We start from the raw sequence: 24,569 nt of genomic DNA on the forward strand, positions 1-24,569 counted from the left end.
CATCTGCAAGTTTTCACTTTCCAGGAAACCTCTTTTCTAACCTACACCTTCTCTAGGTGCCGTTCCCGTTACGGCGCCACGATCTGACCCCTCTGCAGACGTTCTGCTCCGGAGGAGCCCGCATTTCCCACGGGCACCTCTGCCCGTTGGAATACGGACTTAATATGGCATTAGTTTTGGTTGTTTGTTTTTTTTTTTTAAGGGACCAGCCCCGGCTCGTTTCAGGAGTGTATGCTGTGCGATAGCCGTGGGACGGTAAGCGCCAGGCGTTGATGCGGGCTTGTACGATTCCCGGTGACTTCCATCCCCTAACGCCGCTGAGGTGGGGGGCTCGCCCCGCTTCCAGGCAGCGCCTGGCCCGGGCTCTGACCCAGAGGGTGCGCTCGGGGGGCGCCAGGCCCGCCCCGTCCGTGGCGCTGGGGCAGCGGCCGCCCCGCCCGGCGCGGCCCCGCAGCCCTGCCCGGGGAGGGCGAGGGGCGGGCCGGGGGCGGCGCTGCCTCCGCGGCCGTGCGGGACGGCGGCGGGAGCCGGGGCCGGGGCCGGGGCCGCGCAGGGGAGCGGCGAGCGAAGAGCGGAGCTGCGAAGAGCGGGGCTGCCCCAGCGGGGCAGGAAGGTGCCGCGCCGCCGGAGCATCCCGAGCATCCCGAGCCGGAGCATCCCGGCGGCGTCAGCCGTCTGCTTTTCGAGGGAGGTGGAGGCTCCGGGTGCGGGGTGTTTTTTTCTGGACCTGGCCCTCACCCGGTGCGCGTTGTTCGTGCCCTCGGCGGGCACGGCTGCCCGGCGGCCGAGCGCTGTGGCTCGCACGTTCCCGCGGCGCCGGGGCCGCTCGCTCCCGCTGTCCGGCGCCGAGCGCTGCCGCGCCGGCTGAGGCGGCTCCCGGAGGGTCCCCGGCGGGTTTGGGGAGCTGCCGTGCGCCCTGGAACAGCTCCCGCCGTGCCAGAGCAGCCCGTGCTGCTGCTCCGAGGGAGCATCCTCAGCGGTTTGCCTGTCCTGTGCTGTAACCAAGGGCATTCGATTTTCACAAGCGTTTAACCGAGGTACGTGTTCCGTGGCCTGTGCTTGATCGTTCACAAACGTCTTTTGGAAAGAGCCTGTATTTAGCCTAACTCACTTCGCGGGTTGGCAGGGTGCTTGAATTGAGCGGACGCTTCTTGGGTTTGGAGAAAATGCTTTCGGCGGAGGCAAAAAGAGAAAAGCTCTGGGAGAGCGTGGGGACAGCACTGCCTCTGGAAGGAGGGATGCGGAGAGAAGGGAGGCACGGGCTGGTTTCTTTTGCTTGAAAGGTGCTGCAGCCCAGGGGTGTGATAGCACGGACCATTGGGTCATCATCACTGTGCCAGCAAATTCTTGGCTCAGTGGGCATAAGCACAGACTGCCGCCAGTGTGCTCTTTCACATTATTTGCGGAGAGATGACGGGAGAAGGATTGCTCCCTCTGCAAATAGATTGTAACATGCCTATCCGATGTGCCCTTTGCAAGCACTTTATGTCTGCCTAAAAGCTGCAGGCTGTTTCGACATCATCTTGCTAGATGTAATAAAGTTTGGAACAGAAATCAAGTGAAGCAAACTCTTCCTAGCCTTGCAAAATCTAAACAGTTAAAGGGAAATTGTGAAAATAGTGGTAAAGGGCTGGGAATTTGCCGTGTCGATTAACATTTGTATAAGAAAAGATAATTAGGAATGTATACTAGCTATTATTAAATTAATACTTAGCTGATTGTAGCAGAATGGGAGCAAGATGAAAAAGAGAAATGTGTAAAATCTGGACCACATAAGATGCACAGAGTGTTGGCAGTTTTATTACGATAAGTGATCCAGCTGGACTGTCGTGTCTGTTTCCTTGTGATTTTGCTTTTTACAGTAATTTTGAACCCACTCTAACTTTCCTGTGCCTGAACACACTGAAACAAAAGGCAACCTGAAACCACCAGCTGCCTTCTCTCTGCTATTATGGCTAGAAGGGCTTGCTCCCCTTAGGGATGGTTGCTGGTTGTAGCTGTGTACGGGTTGCCTTCCTTTCCCACCTCCTTCTCGGACTGGGTCACCCCTATCACCCAAGGCAAGGAAAAGAAAAGGCAGGCATATCCCCCTGCCCTCCTCATGTTTCCCCAGCTTTCCTGCGCTCTGGCATGCAGGCTGGTCTGCCTGCGGGCTGCTACTTGCTATATCCAGTACGTGTGCGTTGCTCTCAACAGGATACGTACTGCAGGACCTGGAACTGCTGGGGAAGGGGTCTTGGGCTGTTTCAGTATCCAGCTCTAAATCTAGTATGATCACCATGTATGCATGTGAATATATTTGGCTTAGGAAGTTATTGCCCTGGGCATTCTGTTAACCTTTTCAGATGTAAAAGGCTGAACCTGCATAACTCGCCTCTGCCAAGTGTCTTTGTTCAAAATTGGGTCCTACTGGTGCTGTTAAAATTGTAAGTTGTATTCTGTACATTCCCCATCAGAGGCAGGGAGCAATGGAGCCTTTCCTCCTTGCACCCCATCTACACAGAAGCAGAAGAGGAATTATCTCAATGACAGAGTGCATTCAGAAGTTGCTGAAAAATCTGATGTTTCTGATAGGTCTGAGACTTGGAATCTAAATACTAAAAAGTCACTATATTTTCACCTCTACCTCCTGCCCTCTTTTGCAAGCAGTCCTCTCCCTGTGTCTTCATGACTGCGGTTGTCTCCTTTTCCTGGCTTGCGCAGAGGAAATCCTGCTACAACACAGTCGATCCTTGGCGCTGCTGCAAACCCACCTCTTAGCCTGCCACTTTGTCTGCATCTCCCCTCTTTGTCAGTCCTTCTGCTGCTCCCTCCTTCCCCCTGCATCGGACATGTCAGTCTGAGGCTTCGCTTCCAAGCGTCCTTGACAGTCACCCTGTACATGATGTACCAAGTCTCCTGTTTTCCCAAGATGTACCCTGGGCTTTGATCAGCCTGTGCTCTCAGCATCTTTCTCCCTCAAGCCATCATCTTTGCATTTCTCCGAGCTCCACCTTGTGCTTACTTGTAGCTTCGTATAGGCACCTTGTCCATCATTCCTTTAATTTCCTTGAAATGCCCCAGCACTTTCACTTTGGTTTGATGCCTTCAGCAGCTGTCCGGTGAGATGCTAAGACGTGCCCTCACCCGTGCTGTCACCTTCCCTGCCACTGGAATAACTCTTGCTTCTGGATTGGAGCACAACACTGTCCTCTAAAGCTAGGACATCTGAGAGGCAGTTGTTGGGCAGATGACTCTATCTAGCACCAGCAGAAACTCTCCTTCCATAGCCTACATCATCCTCGCTTGCTCTTTTTAGGCATTTCAGGTGCAACCCTGCCCCCTTATGCTTGCACAGCACAGCGTGGCTCACTGCAGCTCCCTTTGCCATGGTGTTGTTTCTTTGCCTAAGTTGTTTCAGGCTGTTTTGCAAACAGGGACTGTATGTGAATATTAGGCACACAAATATGCCGAGGTTTCTTTGTCAGGGGAGGGCATGCATGCAGCCTGTGTCAGTGAAATAAGGAATGGCATGAGGATAGGGATCTTCTGTTACAGCAGTGAGGGGAAACAGAGAATCAAAAGAGAGGGTTGTTTTCTTGCTTTTCTTGGTAAAACCTGCTGAGCTACCTGAGTCAGGAAGAAGAGTTACAGTAAACGGAGTTACTGTGATAGCACATCCGTGCCTAAAACTCCCTTGACATTTAAGTCTATGTTATGTAGTTGATACTGAATCTGCATTTTTTTTGGAGACAAGAAAAAAAAAGTCTGAAAATGATGCATTAACAGAAATTTCTGGTGAGCCAAGTGTAAAAAATTGTGTCTCAGCTTTATAGTGTGACAAGGTTCCTAAGGAGGTTGAAATGAAATCTGCTTGACATTTTTGGGTGTGATATGGATCTTAAAAAATTGTGATTTATAAAAATGTGTGATTTATAATTGTTGTTTTTATAAAATATATTGAAATCAGTATGTCAGCTGAATTTTGCAAAAGAAAAGTGTTTTCTTATTGTTCAGGACTGTACCTCCTGGGTCACATCTTTGTTAGTTAAGGACCAATAACACCACTGACTAGCAAAGTTAAAGGACACTTACTGTTCAGCAAGCTCCTTGCTGTAGTCTGCCCAGAATTCTCCTGAGACGGGAGTGGACGTGCCTGCACAGAGTGTGGGAGATGAGGGCTCTCAGGTACGCTTGTGCATGCAGCCACGTCATCGGAATCAGGCAGGAGGATGTGCTGCACCACTGGGAGAGACAATAGAGACCTTAAATCCATTCAGTTCCAGATTTAGCCACGCTTTGTCCTAGCAATGCATTCCTTGTAGATGAAGGGGATGTGTATGATATTTTTGAGGGGGTTTTCCCCCTGTACCTTCAGATCCAGGTACAGGAGGAAAATCTGAGGGTCTAAGCACTGCAAGTTTCACTCATGAGTATGACGCAAAATGAAAGCAAGCTCTGATAACAAGAACTACTTGCCTTGGAGCTTGGTATTTAATCTGGTAGGTTTTGGTCTGAGTAAACTGTGCAGGAGCTGAAGCACTGCTCCATGAGAAGTGTGGTGGCTTCAGGAAGGGCGAAGACAGTGCACAGCCCCCACCGCACTGGCCACTTGGCCTCGGTTGTGGAGTCCAGCGCTGCTCTGCTGTGTCAGAAAAAAAAGGTGGTTATTAGGAGCCCATGTGAAGAGTCAGGCGTGAAGTAGCAAAGCTTAATTAACTTTTGTTTGTTCTGAGATTGATTACATCGCTGCTCTGCCACACACACGCATGCTGAGTGGAATCTCCTGAGAGGCTTATCGGGTGGTGGGCTCCACACAGCCTTCGGAAAGGAGCGGTAGCAGGAATGGGACGACTCAACCATGAAAGAAGGCAACAAGGCAGAAGCAGCTGAAATACTTTCATGTATTTGTTCCACTGAGGAGAACGGGTTTTAACAGAATTTTCATTTCTCATTAAGCAGCCATTCCACACTACACTAAATTTTCTGTTCAAACAAAACTTTCAAATTGATCGTATGTTGCAAGAAATCAAACAAGAACTCATTACACAAAATGCAGAAGTTAATGATTCCTGACACCTGCTGGTTTCTCCTCTTCCCTGGCTAACCTTGCCCTGGACCTCCTTTCCAGCTGCATACCCAGGATCTGTCACTTTGACAGTGACACCTTGGTGGCTGTTTTTGACTGTAGAAGTCAATTACCAAGATTTAAAATTGTTATGGGCAATAACTGTGTGAACCTTCATGTCTTCTCTGCCTGATTACCCACTGTCATTAAACTTTAGGAGCTCAGATCTGTTTGAGGTGTCTGCCTGGGTTGAATTTGGCTGAGAGTGGCAGCAGAAGTTATTCAGAGTGGCAGTAAGGGGAATAAATTCAGGAGTGGACACCAAGAAATAATATATCACCCATCACTATGCTCAGCAAAGAGTAGGCTGTTGAGTTTTGGGTGGGGTTTTGTCAACAACCTGTATTTTTTCACTGGAAATTAAAAAAAAAACAAACAAAAAACCAAAAAACAAACAACAAAACAAACAAAAAAACCACCACAAAAACAAAACAAAACACCACAACAACAACAGAAAAACAGCACAGGAAGGAGACTGATTTCCTTGGTGACTGTCCTTTGGGTGAGATTCAGGTTGATGGTCTCAGTGGAGGCTAGACCAGGAGGGACCCATTTTCTCTATCTAAGGTCTCAGAGGCACAGCAGTGAGACTCCTTACCCCACTCCATATCCTGAGAGATACAGGGAACAGGTGGATCCCTACTTCTTTCATATCTTACTGGCACAGTAAATGAATACACTGTTTGGGCCAAATCCTTCTGTAGGATCCTGATGCAGCTGGAACAGTAAAAATAGCTGTGAGGGGCATTAGAGTGGTGCAAGAGGATGAAGTACTGTGGGATATAACTATGCATGGCAAGGGATCTTCTGAATATAAGCTTGTTTATGTTCTGGTCCAAGTATTTCTCTGTTCTTCAAAGACAATTAAAAGCTCTTCCCTCCCCTCCTCACTGTGTACATTTTCCATTTGAATATGAATGCCTGCACTTAGGAAGCCTCGAGGATGTCTTGTGTTTTTGCCTTCGTGTTTAATCAGCCCAAGAGTTGGTAGGCTCTGGTCCCCTTGCCTGGCTGGAGATTGTGGCACTGTTGTATTGAATGAAGGGCTAAACGGGCAAAAGCAGTGCTCTTTGTATCTGGGGGGAGATGGACTAACAAAGACTCTACCAAGAAAAAGAGCAAAACTATTTGTATTTGCCTTGGTTGAAGATACAGCCATGTTCTAGAGATCTATGCCTCTTTCCCCCAGGAAAGAAATAAGGGAGATTAAAAGAGTCTCTGCTACAAGCAGACAAAACTGGGGGGCACAGGGTAGAGCTCTTGGCTGCGTGAGGCGTATTTTCCAGAGAAGACACCTACAGGGGCTGCTGTACCCCCTCCAACCTGTACCACACCTGCCTCAGCCTCAGAAGCAGTTCTGGGCAAGGTGACAAGGGTACATGCCCTCACATCCGGAGCACATGCTGGGTCCATCTCTGGGACAGCTGACTTTGGGGTTCACCTACAGCATCCTACCTCTCCTTCACAAAGAGATGGTCAAGAATCTGTCTGACTCCCTTTGGGTGGAACATTAGTATAGTCAATGTTACCAAAACATTCGGATTTCAGCAATACTGTCTTTTAACAGCTGCACTAGATAATTTTCTTCATTGAACTTGGAAAGGCTTAAACCAAAAGTGATTCACTGACTGTAGGGATGAAAGCAGTACAACAATGCATAAACATCCATCCCCAGATATCAGCTTCTCTAACGCAGTCAAACCAAATGTGCTGAAGGGGCAGAGCTCCAAGATGTACAATGATTGTGAGAGATCCCCTCTTTTGCTTTAATCTGTATCATCTCAGATAATTTCTTCATACACAAGAAATTTAATTTACTTTATGAAAAACCATTCAGGGTCTGTATTTTAATTTTAGGTATTGAACTCATGTAGCACACAAAATTCTTCTAGCTATCCTTGTGCTTATAACATATTCAGTTTGGATATTTCAGGTATGTGAAAATTTTAACTGCAGATCGTTGGAAATAAAGAGAATGAATAAATAATAGTGTGTAATCCAAAAGACCTGATTCCTGGCAGGAGTCTTGAGGGTATAATGTGAAATGAATTGGAGAGCAGACACAGTGCTCTAGTGCTTTAAAAGGTGCCAGGGGACAGATGTCTGTCTTGGTCTTGGAGCACACTGCCGAAGAAGAGAAAGGTGTTATCAAAGCCTGTCTGTAAAGCAGAGTTCAGGATCATGGTTTTGATACTGTAAATGCTGTGCTGTAACTGGGCAGCAGGAGGATGTTGTTAGCAGGAATAAAACACAAGCCAGGATTCCAGTTGCTTTGATGGGTTTTTTTTTCTGTAATTTCTGCCAGTAAAAGCAGTCAAAATTCAGCACTTGTCCTTCCTTTATTATTATTATTATTATTATTGTTATTATTATTATTATTGTAGTTCTTACTAAACTCTTCCACTTTTATTTGCCTTTTTTATAGGGGCTTTTCTCAGCATGCAGTCCCTTTAGATTTGGGCGTGATCACCAGCCACATCCTCTGCACTGGACATTTGGCTTCTATTTCCATATCTTCTTCCTGCTTGTAAGTATTTTATTCTTTCTCCTTGCTCATTTTTCTTTTACTTTTAAAGACCAGATTTAACTCAGGGTTTCTGGGTCTGATCCCAGGTCATGACATCTTTGATTTACATTGATATAAATGACTCTATAATCCTCAGATCCACGGGAAATGTAAATTAGAGAATCATTGGAGCCTATCTGAATTAATCTAAGTATCCTTATGGCTCAGAGGGTTTCCTTTTTCCAGCCCCACACAAACCCTCAAACAAAATATAACTTGATTTTAGCCTGCAACCAAGCCATCTGGGGACTTGTCTTCTTAGATTTTCAAAGACATAAATTTAAATCATATTAAATCAAAATAAAAAAATAAATCATAAATTAAGAGGAAAACTTTGCTTGTGGCAGGAAATAGTTTTTATTTTCCTTCTGTGCTCTATTTCATTGAGTCAGTTGGCAATGTTTCCCAGGCAGAGTGGAAAAGGGATTCTCTGCTCCTGGAAGATCTACCTGTAATGGGAAAAAAATCATTCTACTTACCTGCAGTGTTTTAATTGCCAAAGGCATGAATGCAAGAAGTATTAGGGATCATATTCTTGGTAAACTCCAAGCCAGAACTCATTCTTTGCCTTTTCTACCTACATTTTCAATGGAATAAAATGTTACTCACATCTTTTTTACTGTCTAGAGCTACTGTCTTATTTAGTTGAATGGTGTTAAACTGCTACATTTTTCCAGAGCATATTGCCTTTCAAGGCTGAAGTGTTCCTGGTATGCAAAATTCATTCAGTCCTTTAGTAAGAGCATGCAAACATGTTTTATTGGCATTAAATATTTTGTATTACATGTTTTCTGGAAGGGCAATATTGGTAATATAGGAAGGAAATAAATGTAGAAAACAAAGGTGGTCAAGGGGAAGATGAAAGAATCAAACAAGGATCTCCCTGGCCTTTGCACATAGATCAGTGAAAACTTGCTGTCAGCTATTGGAATCAATCACTATGATAGCAGAACCTGGGGAGGGGCAAGACATCTTCAGGGATGAGTAAGTCTTATCTTAGAACTGGCATCACCTGGGAACCCGCACAATCTCCCTCCTGCTCTTTCTGCCCTGTTACAGCATTTTGAAGTTTGGCCAGACAAGGGACCTGTCTGTTGTAACTATACTAAAGGCAAATTAAGGTCTCATCTGTTAGGAGATGTTTACAATATGGGCTTTTCTTACCTGTAAAGAAACAGTTCGTAGGAGATTGTGACAAAACTCTTAGTTTATGTAATCTAAAAACGCTGATTTTCTTTGATATCAATTTGTCTCCCTGTTTAAACATTTTGGAGACACTGAAACAGCCAAGGTATTTCTCAGCTTGTAGTCACAAAAACACAGGAAGATTCAAGAAAAGAAAGTGTTTATCTGTGGGTGACAAACCCACAAGAAATTGAGTCTACCAGACTTATCTTTGCTGCCTGTTCCTCAGTTTTTAGGGTCTTAAGTTTTAGTGGTGTGAGTACATGCGGTTAAATTATATCTGACTGAGAAGTGGAATTGTTGCATCAAGATCCATGAAGAAATACAATACAGACAGTAAAGCATTTATGACATTGGGACTATGAAAAAGCTCTGATCACGCCATCCTGGAGAGTGTAGCAGTCTCATTTAATATTCTCTTTAGTCTGAACTGGGAAATGGCGATTGTCTTAGCAATGCTAAAGATTAAATTACTTATGTTACCTATAATTTGGCACTCAGGGTGTATGCTAGTTTTGAGGCCTCTGATGCTCCTGACCACATTTGGATTTCCTTACAAAATGGATTTTCTGTCAGGTACCATCAGATATGCAATGGTAGCTAGCTTTGGCATGGCTGCCCAGGCGTGGTGCTGCTGGTACCTGTGGCTGGCCTCTTACACTGTGATGCCTTGCCTGATCCCTCACCTGCTCAGTTTGCCCTTCTTCTGACAGGTGCAACCTTGCCCATCTCCTACTTACCACAGGATAAAAGGAAATATGAAAAACTCCAACTGAGCCTGCTTACAGTATCTGCCAAGTTGGCTTACCCTGGAATAAGAGTGGTTGTCCTCACCTGTGTGAAAGGTATTTATACCAAGGACGTGAATGAAGAAACAATGTACAGCTGGGAGAATATACCTAAATAGTGGCTCTGGTTGAAAAGCCAGGATGTACAAATGACACCATGTATCTAGGAGAGCCTTTCCTTTTGTGCCAGCGCTCATAATTGAGGACCAGAGTAGCAGAACAAGGTTTTGCTGTCTTGTACATATAAAACCAGCAGGGTGTGGAGGTAGAGTCTGTGCTTTCTTGGACCAGTGAATTGTTTTATTGAAGCGTGTGATTCGTCTAGGCAGATTTTCCACCATAGCAGCAAGGCTGTGTAACAAGGGAACAATAGCAACAGGAAAACTCAGCCATAGTCAGAAAGGCAGAGTATGATCTGGGGCTTTCAGCACTGGGGCTGGACTGGAGAACCAGGGAGTCTCCTCAAGTCACACAGCCATGTCCTGGCTCACTGTCTCTGACAAAGTAATCCAGATCCAGCTACACCACAAAATCTGAGTTCCCCAGCTGACAGGTGCCAGTTCTGCCATCCCAGGAGTTTTCAAGAGTGGCTAATTGGAAAGCCACCTCCTGTCAGACAGAGTTCTCCATCAGCACTTACTCAGGAACAATATTTGCAATTCATTCTTTGCCTTAAACCAACTCAGCTTTCCAAAAATAGATAAGGGAAAGGCAGGGACCACTAGAGAATGTGAAAACCTTGCCTCTGTGGTTCATTTCTTGGGTCAGTTTACAGCTGTCAGAAAGAGAACAGGTTTATTGCAGTTCATCAGCTTTGCCATTATACTTTGAAGTCAGTGGCAAAATTCCCAATCATTTTTTGGGACTAGGTTTGGGCTAAATATTATGACGTTGCTATATTTAGTTTTCAGAAATGAAAAAAAAAAACCAACCCAATTACCTAACAAGAAAGTGATTACACACTATTATTTATTCATTCTCAGCCATCTGACTCTCTGGGGGTTATTTCTCCAGTAGGATCAGGGTAGGAGAGACAAACAGTTCATGGCATTAACCTTCTCCTCCAAGCAGAAGCAGGAACCTGAGCTGAAGTGGTAGCTGTGGTGCACTGAATAAAACTACTCATGGCTTCATTTGGAATCAGAGTTTACAGTTTCTCTGACCTCACTACAAAATACTCATTTAAAAATAGCCTGGGTGATGTTTTAAGAACTATAAAAGCTCTGATTTAGCAAAACACTCACATCGCTGCTTAACTGAGGTTCTGATTAGTGCTATTTAATACTATAAATTTTCCACTAACTTTGAAAAAAGTCCCCAAAAATGCCGAAGTTATTCCTTGTACCAGGGTCAAGTTGTAAAAGCAGAATATAGTAGATTTCAAATTTGTGAAAAATTTAAAGGCTTTCAACTTCTGCCATGTTAAAGAATTCATATGAATTAATTCCTTATTATATAGCAATTCAATTAATAATGGATCTGATTCTCATTATGACAAGTAATTAAGAATAAACATCTTCTATATCAAAGCCTATCTTTTAAAAAGGATAAATTAGCTATAACACACTTAACTATTTCCAGAACATGAAATGAACACATATTGTTCCATTAGTTAATTTTATATCTCTAAATTAAAGACAGTTCAAAAGGAGTATAATCTCATAAGGAGCTCTCTTTGTTCAGCCTGTTGTGACTTATTTCACGAGGTACAACAAATACAGTTTCCTGTAGGGCTAAATACTATTAGGGTTATAAAATGGTTTTAGTCTAGTATATTTTATGCATCACTGTGAGTTATATACCACAAAGGTAAGAATATTTTTATCTGGTATGTGCAGATGCAGTTTTGCACTCCTGCATATCTTGCAATCTATTTGGATGCTTGATTAAGGCCACCAAAAGCTCCACAATAAAACAACAGACACAATAAATAAACAGTAAAAACAACATTTGGAATGTAACCTTTTGTCCGCAGCCCTTAGATAGTCCTCTCATGCTTGCTGGGCTGCAGGGCTGCCCATTTCTTGGGATTTTGCTTGCAGCTGTCAGAAGCTGCATCACTCCAGTGAAACATGTCTGCCATTGAGATCTCCATGGCAGAATTACAGCAAGGTACATTTTGACATTTGAAACTGTTCAAAACATTTTGTAAATACGCAGTAAGAAAGCAAGTCTGGCAGATTTTCTAATTCTTGGTACCCCTGGCAAGACACTATGGAGTAAGTAGCTAATGGATTCACCACTGACTGTGATGTTGAGTGGCTTTGCTCATCTAGGTTCAGGAGCTGAAGTCTTGAGAGGAGGTTTCATTACTTGACTAAGTTGTTTTTATCACAAGATAAATTCGGATTCCAATACCTCTGTCCCATATAAAGTACATTTTTGCTTCTGCTGTTCTGCAATTAAACTCATGGTTGGGAAGAGTCAATTTTATTCCATTAGGATTCAGTAGGATTTCTCCTAATCCCTGCATTTTGGAAAATTGAGATATAAAGATAATTGCTAGATAATTCTTTAGGAATTGCATCTTCGAACTAAGAAATGTAACTCTTAAGACCTAAATTATATCAGGTGCACATTATCTGCTAGTAAATTAACTTTTTTTTTTTTTTCCTTGCAGTTCTGAAGGATAAATCTTAAATTGTCCTGGACTAGAGCAGTAAAAAATAAATTCATTCACTGGCTGACCTGTCATCACACCATTGTGATGGAAAAATGTTGGCTTAAGACAAACCCTTTCTATGCCTCTAAAACTGCCTTTGAATACAAGATCTGTTGTGATTTTTAAAACACAAACCCAATAATGTCAGAACCCGACCCTTCATCTGGATTTGTGGGAAACATGGAGAATGGGACTTTTCTGGAGCTGTATCCCACATCCCTTTCAACTTCAGTGGATTCATCGCCTGGCCGTTTATCCAACGTCTATGTCTATGTTTCTATATTCCTTAGTCTCTTGGCTTTTCTCCTTTTGCTACTGATCATTGCACTTCAGAGGCTGAAAAACATAATTTCTTCCAGTTCCTCCTACCCTGAATACAATAGTGATGCTGGAAGTTCGTTCACTAATTTAGAGGTTTGCAGTATTTCTTCCCAGCACTCTGCTCTCTCAAACCTTTCTTCATGAAAATAAATGAAAGGAAACACACAGGGAATGGAAGAGCTTTGCCTAGCTTCTTGGGGAAGTAGTGCATGTAACATTTGCCTTAGAAGACTATTATCCAGAGGTGTTTTTAAAAGTTTCCTTACTTTTTTCCTTTCTTTCCTTTTCTAGTCTTCATTTCCCATTCAACTAATTTTCATTTTGGACAATGGATAATTAGACTTGATCATCATTTCTTGCCTGTAATATTGATGCTGCCTCTTTCTCACACATAGACAGTGTTCATTAAGAGCTCTCCTGCCAAATTTTAATACATTTCTAACTGGATGTGTCATTTTTCTGCTCTAATTGTGGCCCCTTCCCTGGTCTTGTGTCAGCAATATGCTGACTATTTTTCATTTCCTTTTTTAATTGTATAAGGACTCCTGGATGAAATCCCTATTGCTAAAGTACAAAAAAAATCTGCTTAAATTATAAATATTGGGACAATTTAAAGTTGCTAATATTGTTTCCTTATTTCTTTTTAATTTTCACATATTTTTCAGTATTTATTGATGTTTATAAAACACAACTAATTCTTGAAGAATGTTACTTTTGTTTATCTGTGCTCCCAACTCGTTCTGTATAAAGTCTGTGTTTCAGGTTTTGAATCTCTTTGGTTAACTTAGTAAAGTGACTACAACAACGATGCTCACAGTTGAATGTGTGGAGGCATTTTTGCAGTTGCATCTCATTATCTCATTTGCCTAATGACATGTTCCTCCAGGGGGCAGCTTTTGCTGCAGAATCATAAATGCCACACAGCTCCTTTTCATTCTTCACTGACACTGCAGCTTATTCTTACTGGGTACCAGGACAAACCAGTGGTTTCTTGTAACAGACCTGCATTCAACAAATACAGGTAGCCGGTGAAGAGCTCCTAAACTGTCCTTTAGGCACATGATGTTTGTACTCATGTGAGCAGGGCCAGCAGGGACAGCAATTGCTTGTACTGGTGGGCCAGGCTTTGTCCTGTGATTTCAGAAATGCGCAGTGAGTGGAGGGGGACACACAGTGACCTGCACAATGGTCAGGAAGGCTTGGGCTCTGACCTGCAGGAAGTACAAGGTGTACCTGCAGAGGGTAGGAAGGGATGGGAAGGAAAAATGGCACCGGCTTTGCCACTTTTCCCCAACAGCATAAGGAAAGACCAGTGAGAGGGGAAGAGGAGTGGATTCACAATCTCACTCTTCTTTGCCATGCCATTTTCTGAGTCATCATTTCCCCTGCTCAAAATGTAATATGTCGCTCAATTTCTGCAGTAAAATAATGAGCAGCTTTGTGAACTGGATTCTGTGGTCAGCTGGGCTTTAAATCAAGCCAAACATTCAAATTAGTGATTTGAAGTGCCAAGTGTGACCTACTAGAACTGCAGCCCCAGACTGGTGCAATGCCTTGTTGCCCTTACTGCACACTTACTGTGTGAGCACAGCTCCATCCTGCCACCCAAGCCCATACAAATTTTGCTCTCATGGCTCGATCCCAGTCACTGAAGAGACCTAAGAAAGGTATGGCACTGTCACTACCATTTCTATTACGGACATAACACAGGTGTAACTCTGGGAGATGGGATGATCTCAGCAGAACCAGCTGCCCTCCCCTCACATGGCACCACTGCCCAGCAGGCCGAGAGGTTAGGGAACACTTCCCAAACAGATTTACACATCTTGCCAAGCTGTCCATGCATTCATAAACAAGACAGACCCTGCCATTAACTACACAGGCTTTAAAATGCAAATTTGGAAAGTCTGGTGAAAATATAATCATTAGGAATGAAGCTGCTGTTGCCAAACCATACAGATGATGCTGGAGTTGGTGTTTTCAATTTTTAAAAGTGGACATGCAGTATGGTGAGTGGTAATGACTTATGGTGGTGATTAGGTTTCTTACAGAGGCCAAAAAACTTGCTGACTAATAAAGAATGTAAGCCTGCAGATTCCCCGAGCCAAACTGATTTAATGAATATATTTACTGGACAAAAGTTTCTTGTATGTCACTTTTCACTGCATTTGACAATTGGCCATGAAAAAAGAGGTATCTGTTTAAAAGGGATCAGGAAAGAAACATTACTTCCCTTCTGAAACCTCTTTGAAATCCCAAACCTGTAACAGAATGTGTTTGTATGTTGAGCAGTAGATAGAAATAAATGAGCCGTAAATCAAGACAGAGCAATGTTTGACTATCTTCCCTTACTGACAAAGCTGTAAATCTGTTGCTTCCTTTGCTGCAAATGGAGGCATTTAATCAAAACCAGAGATGAGACCACAGGTTGAGATGGGTGTTTGGTCCCAGCAATGTGTTTATATTTGCAGATATAGAGCCATTAAATATTAAAATACAAATTGTTGAAACCCCATGGCTGTGTTCAGTGAGCTCTTGTCAAACTTCACCAGAACAGAAAGTATTTTTCTGACTGCAGAAAACAGCAAATATAACTGAAGCCACACATTTGATTTTGCTTTGTAGCTTACTAGCTGCTATTAATTTTTTCCCACTCTGCAGTGACATACGGGATTGTGTAGTCATCACGGTTTCAGCTGAGTTGCATCTGTTCTCTTTAGGACAGATTTGAATAGAAACAAGTAGGTTCCAACAAAATAGCATAATAGGAGAAGCCACGGGAGAAGAGCACAATGGCTCTTCTGAGGATTACTAAGTACCGGTTCATCAAGGAAAAAAAAAAAACAAAAAACAAACAAAAAAACCAACCAACCAAACAACAACCAAAACTCAAGGAAGAAGAAAAGAAATCCACCTGAGAATCTGAGCCTAAATTAACCCGAGACCACTGGAACAAGCTTCCTAGAGAGGTGCTGGATACACCAAGCCTGTCAGTGTTTAAAAGGCACTTGGACAATGCCCTTATCAACCTGCTTTATCTTTTGGTCAGCCCCAGAGTGGTCAGTTTGACTAGATGATCACTGTAGGTACCTTCCAGTTTCAAATATTCTGCTATTCTATTCTAACTAGAGTTGCAGGGATATGTTTTTCTGTGTCTGGTTCTGGGTTCCCCAGCAGAAGAGAGAGAAATGTGGAGATACCTCACTGAGCCCAGCTCAGGGCTGCTAAGATGATTAAGAGATTGGAGCATCTCTCCTATGAGACTGTTTAGGTGGGACTGTCTAGACTGTAAGAGGCTCTGATGGATCTCATCAACGTATATAAATACCTGATGGAAAGAAGGAAGAAGAGGGAGCCAGGGCTTTACCAGTGGTGTCCACAACAGGACAAGAGGCCAAACTGAAACACATGAAATTCCACAAGAAAACATATTATTGAGAGGGTAGTCAAACACTGGCACAGGCTGTCCAGAGAGGCTGCAGCACTTCCATGTGTTGACTTGCCAGCAGCAGACCCTGCTTTGGGCAAGAGGACTGGATCAGACAATCCTCAGGCAGCCCCTTCATGGCAGTGCAAAAACTCAGAGGCTTCTGGCTCGCTGCCTCCTTCTGATGTGTTATCTCATCCCTGGAGCTGAGTAAACAATATCTTTACTGAGAGGTAATTAGTTCAGTAATTTGTTGCTGAAGAGCTGCGCAGCTCCCCTGCAGCCACCTACTTTTCCAGATTTTACACTGCCTTTTTGTGGTGTGCGTTCACATTTCACAGTCAGCTTTTTCCCTGGGCCATTTTCGGTTGTTACTGCATCCTCTAACTCAAACCCTGCCATTAACTTTGTTAAGTTATGACTCCAATACTGCATGGCATCAGGTAGTTGCAAAGTATACCTGGAAATCTATAGGGAAAAAAAAAAAAAAAAAAAAAAAAAAGGAATAAAACATGGATTAGGAATGAACTGAAGGAGTTTCTGGAACACAAAGAAAATTATTTTGTTTTAGTTCACCAACTATGGTCCATTCAAACATATTTAATCAGAGTACCTGCTGAAAGTTGTTGCAGCCTCTCTATCTAAGGTTCACTTGCATTGTTGGTCACCTTAGCTCTACTGTCAAGTTAACCCATTACATTTATCTGCCCTGAAAATTACCACAGTGTCATGCTTCTCACTTAGCAACTCCTCAGCTCTGTGAAGAGTTTATTCCAGTGAAATTATTTCCTGCGTTCAGACCTTCTCTGCCAGCTCACCTGAAAGGTTTGTCTCTGTGAGCTTAAAGTCTTGTCTGGATTTCCAACGAAAGCCTTTTAACCTGCGGGCAAGCGTTACTCCCATCACTGCCTAACTCCATGGTACTCTGGCAAGGCTGAAACCCCAGCGTGAAAAATGCCATTCACTTGTTTTTGAAATTTTAAAAGTTTAATAGCAAATAAGATGGTTATAAAAATAGAATTAGAGTAAAAAAATTGAACAACTAGAGTTAGGACAATACGAGACAATAAAAAACAAAGTTACAGACGTCTGGGTGCCTCCCCGAGCAAAAAGCTCCGAAGAAGGACCCCTGCTAACAAAGGATTATCTCTTAAAAGCAATAGCTCGTTGAATATTCATATATTTCATACATGATGCATAAACTCTATTTAAACAAAGAACCGTCTCTGGTTAGTATCACTTTTTTTTCCTTTAATTTCTGTGGCATTCTCAAGGCTGAGAGAGGCAGGAGGAGTTGGTTTCTTCCGATAAGGAAGTAGGAAATTCTTTTTTTCTCTGAAAGAGTTACGTTTTCCTGTGGTTGGCATACAAAAACTACACTTTAATTACAAAACTATATTTACTATACTATCAAAACATTAATACAACATTAACAATTAATACAACATAATACATATCGTAAATATCTTGCGTAGAGCCATATAATATGCATTTTTCACACCAGGGAACATCATGTTCCACTCTACTTGAGCTGTTTTGCTCCAGATTTTTTTACTTCCTTTCGGTGAAAGCCCTAGCAGAGGCATCTGCATCGGGAGATTATTCAGGAGGCCCGCGTACCCCCGTTCTCCGGACGGGCCTGTTTTCCCTGCGTGCGCTGCGGCTGTCCGGGGGCACTGCGAGCTGCGGCCCGCTGCCCTCCGCAGGCTCCCAGAGACACGGGCCCCGCGCCGCGGCTGCCGCCGAGGATTGCACGCCCCGAGTGCAAGGCGCGAATCTAGCCCGAAGGAGCCCCCCCTTTTTTTTTTTTTTTTAATATTATCTCCGAGAAAACTGGGCTCGCTCTTGCCTGGAGCAGCCCTGAAGCTGGTTGAGACCTCAGTGGTGCCGGGCAGCTCGACGTGCCCGCGGGACCCGCCTGCGGCCACAGGCCTGCGCTCGCACCCAGCCCCGCAAAGCTCCCGGCTCGCTCACAGCCCCGAATGGGCAGCCCAAAGTGCCCAAGAGGGGCTCGGCCGAGGTCACTTTCCCGATGCCAGATGCAGGTGTTTGCCCAGCTCCTCCCAGCACCGTGCTTTGGAGATAAAAGCAGCATCAGCTTCCCGTGTATCCACCGTGGCAGGTAAGCCCATTAGTGCAATCGTGATAATCACCATGCAGGTGACAGCGAGGACCAGGTGACATGAGCTATTTTTCACTTCTGGTTTCTTTGTTTTAGTTCCGTGGGAGCTGATGACGCTGTAAGTCTGAAAACGCGCTGGTGGCTCGTAGGCTATCGACACACAGAATCTCCAGGTGCCTCCTGAAAATTGGACTGGCTCCTTTGCATAGCTTCACTTCGCCTTCTGTCCTTTACAGGCAGCAGCACAGTGGCTGCGTTTGTTTCAGCACCAAAAGGTGCAGATTTGATGTAATAAATGTTTTTGAACAGCTTCAGTTAAAAAATCAGAAGCAGGAAAGTAAACTTTTTAAAAGTAGAATCTAATGTATAGCTTTTTACAAATAAACTTGGAACTTTTCCTTTGTAAATTCTTCTTTTTTTCCCAAAATATCTGTTTCTAAAGAGAAAAGCTATGCGATTGAATTGTTAAAAATGGAGCATTTTATGCCAGCTGTGCTGACATAACTATTTTTGCCCACAGATTTTTCTAGGTAAGACATTCTACTGATTAAGAGGACAAAAAAATTATTCAATTATTTCTCTCCTCCATATAAACAAGTGCAGGTGTCTGTCAGGGCATTTTTGCCACACATATTTACTTATGAAGCTGCAGTCCTAACACTGAATGCAGATCTGGCCATATAGACCTGGTCCCAGAATACAGTTACATCTCTCTTTTTTTGTTTGTTTGTTATAGAGTATTATTGGATAAATGTAAGATGGAGACTAAGCTTCTAGTTCATGAATTGTGCCCTCACTTCTCCTTCATTACAGGGATCAGTTTGTCATTTGTTTTAGAATATTAGCTACAATCCATAAATCATTTGCATGGCTTTTTCTTCAGCTTGGGCTCAGCAGCTGCTGACAGGTAAGAAATTAGTGTAAAGGACATATTTATGATGGAGAGTCCCCATGTAGTTTGTTCAGGGCAAATCCTGCTCCAGCTCCCCAGATGCTGCTACAGAGCTGCAAATTGTATTCCAGGAGGTTTCTGCCAAGGTACTCTCCTTTTTCCAAACAGCTTCATCAGGATGCAGAAGGTGAAACTTATTAAACTAGGACAAGCTAAAACACCTGCCAGGAAAAAGGAATGGTGATACAAAGGCACCCTAGCAAGAACAGAAGCATGGCAGGGAGCAAAAGGAGATGCAGCCTGAAAAACATGCAAATGGATGTGCCTGGGGCAGGAGTAAACTCAGAAAGGACTATGCTGCCTGGAGAAGCAAGGAGCAGCTGTGACAGAAGAGCATCTTCTCATGTGAGGTGTGATGAATTAGGAACAAATAGGCAGTATTGCAGCAAAAGGGTAAATAAGGCTATCATCCCTCACAAGACACATGGTCCCTTTTTCTGCTGTCCCCAGGGCCACTCTCAGGGACCACACAGGGACAGCTACTGGACAGAGGGAAAACAAAGTTTTCATATCTTGGCAAGTAACTTCACTGGCGGCCCACACATGGAAAGTTCCCCCCTTGCCCCAGTCACACACTCCCCTCCTGCTGCAGCTCTGGCTGTTGCTGCTCTGCTCCTAAATCCCTTGCCTCTGGCAAAGCCTTTTCTGCCCAAGGCATATGAGAGTCCTATTTTTTCCCATACTCTAGTGCTTTTTTTTCTCTTTTTTTGCATCTGAAGGCTCCAAAGGATTGCCAGATAATTTGCACTTCATCTGGGATATCACAAAAGACTCTCTCAGGCTGTCATGGTGCCTCTCTGCACAGCCTGGGCTCCTGGGCAGGAGCTGGACAGGTACCTCCTCAGCTGGAGATACTGAGCTGGTGCTTCCTGTCCTGCCCCAGATCTGCTCTATAGCAGATCTAACTGCTCTTCAAAACCTGTTCTTTACATATCCAGAGAAGGCTTTTTGATGAGAAATGGATCTATCCTCACAGTAATTCTGCATGGTATTGTAACATCACTGGAAAACCCATAGGAGTGTGCCTAATTTCCACAGTAAGAAGTCTGAAGAATGAGTAACACATATTTTCAGTATTTTCTTTAAAACAGAAGCTGTGTCATGGTTTTCAGTTTCCATTCATGGTTTGCGGTTGTTTTTATTCAGAAATTAACTTGTGAGTGGACATGTCACTCTATCTTTGCAGGAATAATTTTTCTTCACTAACTTTTCTATATTTGAGAAAACACACTGTTTCAGATTATGGTCCTGTGTTATATTCCTGAAGAAATTTGCAATTTCAGCCATCACTATGAAATCAAGTGCTTGTGAGGGAAAAGGGAAACCCTAATATCTGCTCCTAACAGTGAATTAAAGGCCAAGTTTATACCTGCCAGACAATTTTGTGAGACTCAGGTGATCCAGGTTTCATGGTGCTGGTCATAAGAAAATGTCAGTCCTGCTGATGTCAAGTGAGGGGCAAGTCTGTGCTTCACAGTGGATGAAGTGAGATCCTGTGGTCCAATCCTGTCCTGAAAGGGTATTGAGTACACAGATTCCCTCCCACATTGTCCCTCATCATCTGCTCTTGCACGGGCTGGCGGCCCAGGGATGATCTGGAAGGACCATACACGGATAAATTTGTGCATTGGAAAGGGGCTCTGCAGCCCTATGCTACACACACACAGAAAAACAAAACAAAATAAAACAAAACAAAAAACCAACCAACCAAACAAAAAACACTTCCAGGAAAAAAAACCAAAACCAAACCCAAACAAACAAAAAAACCACCCCTCTTGATAAAAATTTTAGAAATTTATTACAAAATATTGTAGTCAATTTTGAAAGTAAAGAAGATTGTACTGACAGATTTATAATTGCTTACATCTACTGAGAATTCAGAACAAGGCATGTTGTTTGACCTAAGGCTTTCTGGTGTCTAACTCATCAGTATTCATTCAGTGGAAATAGAGCTTGCTGTGATTAAAAAACAATATCAGATACTGTACCTTGAACTTTGGCAAGATCCAAAGTAGTTAGCTGGGTACTAAAATCAGAGTGCTTTCAGCTGAAGTGGAAGAGAAGGCAGCAAAAAAGAGAAAATTTTGCATGATTTTGCATTACAGAAAATTATAATTTAATGCTGGATTCTAATGCTGTGATAAAAGGGTTGTTGCAGAGGGAAAAAGAAACTGGAAAAATCAGGAAGACAGACAGACTGAGCTTTGCTCAGCTTGGGTGCTCCTAGCCTTTGACATCTGGATTAGTTCAGTGGTTTTCAAAAAGGTAGAACTCTGCTGTTGCTTCCTCTGTGCCCTAGTCCATCTGAGTAGCTGTCTTCTTAAAGTAGTCCTGCTGAGATGGTCTTCTGAGATGGTCTTTGGTCTTCTTCCCCAAAGACGCATCCCAGCAGAGGGAAAAGTGAAGAGGAAAAACCAAGAAAGTTTCAATAATAGAATTTTATATATATATATATATATATATATATATATATATATATACACACAAATAAATAAACAGAGAATAAGCAAAAGGAGTTGAAATTTGTGCAGATAGGACTGAACTGAATTTGTACCTCCTCTGTCTCTCTACCTTAAAAAAAAAAAAAAAAAATAAAAAAAAGCTTTCAAAAAAAACAAGAGGAAAAAAAAAAGTTTTGCTTTGAGGCAAACTACCCACCAATTGCCTCCTATTTACAACTAGAAACCCACCATGCAAAATAGATAAATGGAAGGTTAATTAGGAAAAGGGATATGATTAAATGTTTGGGGAGCGTGGTATCTTCTCTGCCCATGTGCGTACAGCTGCTGCAGGAAATGTGCCGGAGAGGACAGAGAAACAGAGCCACCTCTGCAGACAAGGACTATTGGGCAGGAACTTTGCCTTCAGTAGCACTGGGATCCATGGGCTCTGAGGGGGATTTGAGGAAGCAGGATCTGCTCCTCATCTGTTTACACATACAGCCAGCCTCAGAGACTGTCGTGGCATCCTCACATGCCCAGGGCCAGTGGATACCATCCAGTGCCTTCCCTCTGGGAAGCCAGGATGCTGTAGTTGCTGCTGGGAGACTGTGTGACTCCTGTGAACATCTGCATAGTGACCAGCTGTAAATGCTTTAGGACAGCTCTGTGGTTGCCTGGAGCAGTTATCTAACCTTTCTCTTGTCTGGAAGGAAAAAACAGGTTTACATCACTCACTTGTATCTGAAGATGCTGACTGGAAATGTCTGCTGCTATGTGGACTGTGGCAAAGAGAATAAAGAAACAGAAGGAGAATGAGAGTAAAGCAGAGTACAGAAGCAAGGGACTGACTTTGCTGTACATCATCCTCAAGGATCACAGGATTTACAGCGAAGCAACTCAGTTGTTCCCCCCAGTCCTTCTACTACTCCATTAAATCTAAATATAACTTAAATTTTTTATGCTTAAAACAATGCAGCAGCTTGGAAAGCAGGGTAGGAGGCATGGTTTTCAGCGGAAATAATAATAAAAAAAAGATTAGATACCTGTCCTGTTTCTGAAGCAAATAATGTGCAGGGTCTGGGCAGTAGTCCTACTGGAATTAGCCTCCAAGCAGCCAAATCTGCAGCAGAGTCCTATACAGGTATTTCCTGTCTTTGTTCACAGGAAAATGAAGGTCACAGTTTACTGTCATGAGCTTGATGCATTTCTGTCAAAATTATTTGAATTAAATAAACAGCATTATTAATTAAAATGTTTTATTACAACATTTTGGAAACAAGCACTGTTCTCAGATTGTTTTGCACTACATTTAAAGGTGACTCAAACATCTATTTCAAAATGAGGTATTCAAAGCATGTCTATACAGATTAAATGAAACAATCTTGTTTAACCTATTAAAATAATCCTCTTTTAAAAGTAGATTTTAATTGTTTTTTTTTCAAAACCACAATATTTTTGTAAAGAAAATATACTTCAAATAGACATGTGATGATTTTCTTCAATTATTTAATCAATCAAGAAAAAAAAAAAGTGATTTATTTATGAAACCTTAATCTAATTTTCCTTTATGACTAGATCCTAACGCATGTTTGCCCACAGACCTCCTGTTGACCTCCTTGGAAGTTACGCATCTAAAGGGAATGCAGAACCAGACTCAGCAGACAAAATTAGTGATTTTCTAATTGCTCTAATTGGTGTTTAATTTTTCCGCTGTTTAGAGACCAAGTTACTGACTTTTAATGGGAAAAAGAAATACATGCTGGAATGAGAATGTAATCAGATAAGAAAAATAGCTAACATTATACTAGAGCTCCAGAAACAGAGCAATTGGTAAATGTGAATGTTTTCATTTGAGTTACAAATACCACCAATCGCCATTTCCGTTGCCACTTCTACTAATTTGTATTCAGAAAACCACATCCCTGAAAATGTGTAAAACATCTGCTTTGGGAAACTGAGCGTCAATAGCTGAACCGTGTGCAATCATGCCATGCAGAGACGTTTGGAGCAGTACAGAGGAAGAGGAGATCATTTCCATTATGGATAGGGATTTGTGAGCTGTCCACAGGATGGATCTAATCACATTATCCATTAATTCAGCCTACATGGGGAGAAAGAAGAGACTCAAAAACATCAGCAATGACATAAAGTATGTCAGGTTTTCATTCAGATGAAACATGACACTGACTTCAGCAGCCTCCCCTTGTATGGAGGTGCTTCAGGAACCCCCCATTTTCCTATTTTCTTTGGGTTTTCTGAGTTTCTTTGTTTTTCCTGAAATTAGTGCCTGTCCTTTGTATCAGACACTTTATGCTAAGCAATCTGAAACTCTCTGGCGCTGTAATAAGGTGTGACTTGACCTCCCACTGATTTACTGAGCCTAGAAAACCTCTGCAATAAAAACTGCAGTGGAACGGTTGGGTAATTTCACAGCAGTAATACATGGCCTATCCCCTCCCACGCTTTACCAATACCCTCTGCTGAGCAGTACTGACTTTCTTAGCATGCAACACAGGCCTTCTGCTGATAATCAGTAACATCTGCTTTAGATCAAAGGGGTAGGGAAAAATATTCCTTGCAAGCAGGCCCTGCTCATCTTGGTTGTCTGTAGCAAATTTCAAGTGGAACTGACACATAACAAAAACCACGGTTGACAAGGGGTATTTTTAGCTACATACCTCTCATCTGAATATCAGTATACAGAAGCTCATTTGGGTTTTGAATTTCTACCAGTAATGATTCTCCAATCATCTCCTGAATCCTGGTAAATTCAGTGAGCTTACCTGATGAGCATGCAATAGGACAAGTATCTACAGTTAAATTGGGAAATGCTGTAAATACCATTTTGGGCAGTATGTTTGATAGGTTAGATACAGATAAATTAGTTACAACCTTTAAAGTAAGTAGTATTTCATAAATTATCTAGTGCATTACTGAAATGTAATTATATTGGGTAAAAGTGTCAGGGCTATCAACAGAATTAAGCACGTTACACTCA

General features: G+C 42.8%; 1 protein-coding gene across 2 annotated transcripts; it reads left to right on the forward strand.

The window, feature by feature from the left end:
- The first annotated feature begins 553 nt into the window (after nucleotides 1-553).
- On the forward strand, nucleotides 554-13,445 carry SERTM1 (serine rich and transmembrane domain containing 1). 2 transcript variants are annotated; one of them, XM_040055573.1, is made up of 4 exons: nucleotides 875-1,037; nucleotides 7,533-7,634; nucleotides 9,572-9,703; nucleotides 12,267-13,445. In XM_040055573.1, exon 4 carries the CDS (start codon nucleotides 12,450-12,452, stop codon nucleotides 12,771-12,773), a length of 324 nt encoding a protein of 107 aa, XP_039911507.1. In that variant the 5' UTR covers nucleotides 875-1,037; nucleotides 7,533-7,634; nucleotides 9,572-9,703; nucleotides 12,267-12,449; the 3' UTR covers nucleotides 12,774-13,445. The 2 variants fall into 2 exon arrangements, with proteins under 2 accessions (XP_039911508.1, XP_039911507.1); XM_040055574.1 differs by lacking the exon at nucleotides 9,572-9,703 and having other exon boundaries at nucleotides 554-1,037.
- Nucleotides 13,446-24,569: the final 11,124 nt, after the last annotated feature.

Source organism: Hirundo rustica, chromosome 2 (assembly GCF_015227805.2).
Source record: "Hirundo rustica isolate bHirRus1 chromosome 2, bHirRus1.pri.v3, whole genome shotgun sequence".
NCBI lineage: Eukaryota > Metazoa > Chordata > Aves > Passeriformes > Hirundinidae > Hirundo > Hirundo rustica.

Bases quoted from the DNA above. Each gene is read 5' to 3' on its own strand.
- SERTM1 (XM_040055574.1), top strand. From the start codon at position 12,450: ATGTCAGAACCCGACCCTTCATCTGGATTTGTGGGAAACATGGAGAAT.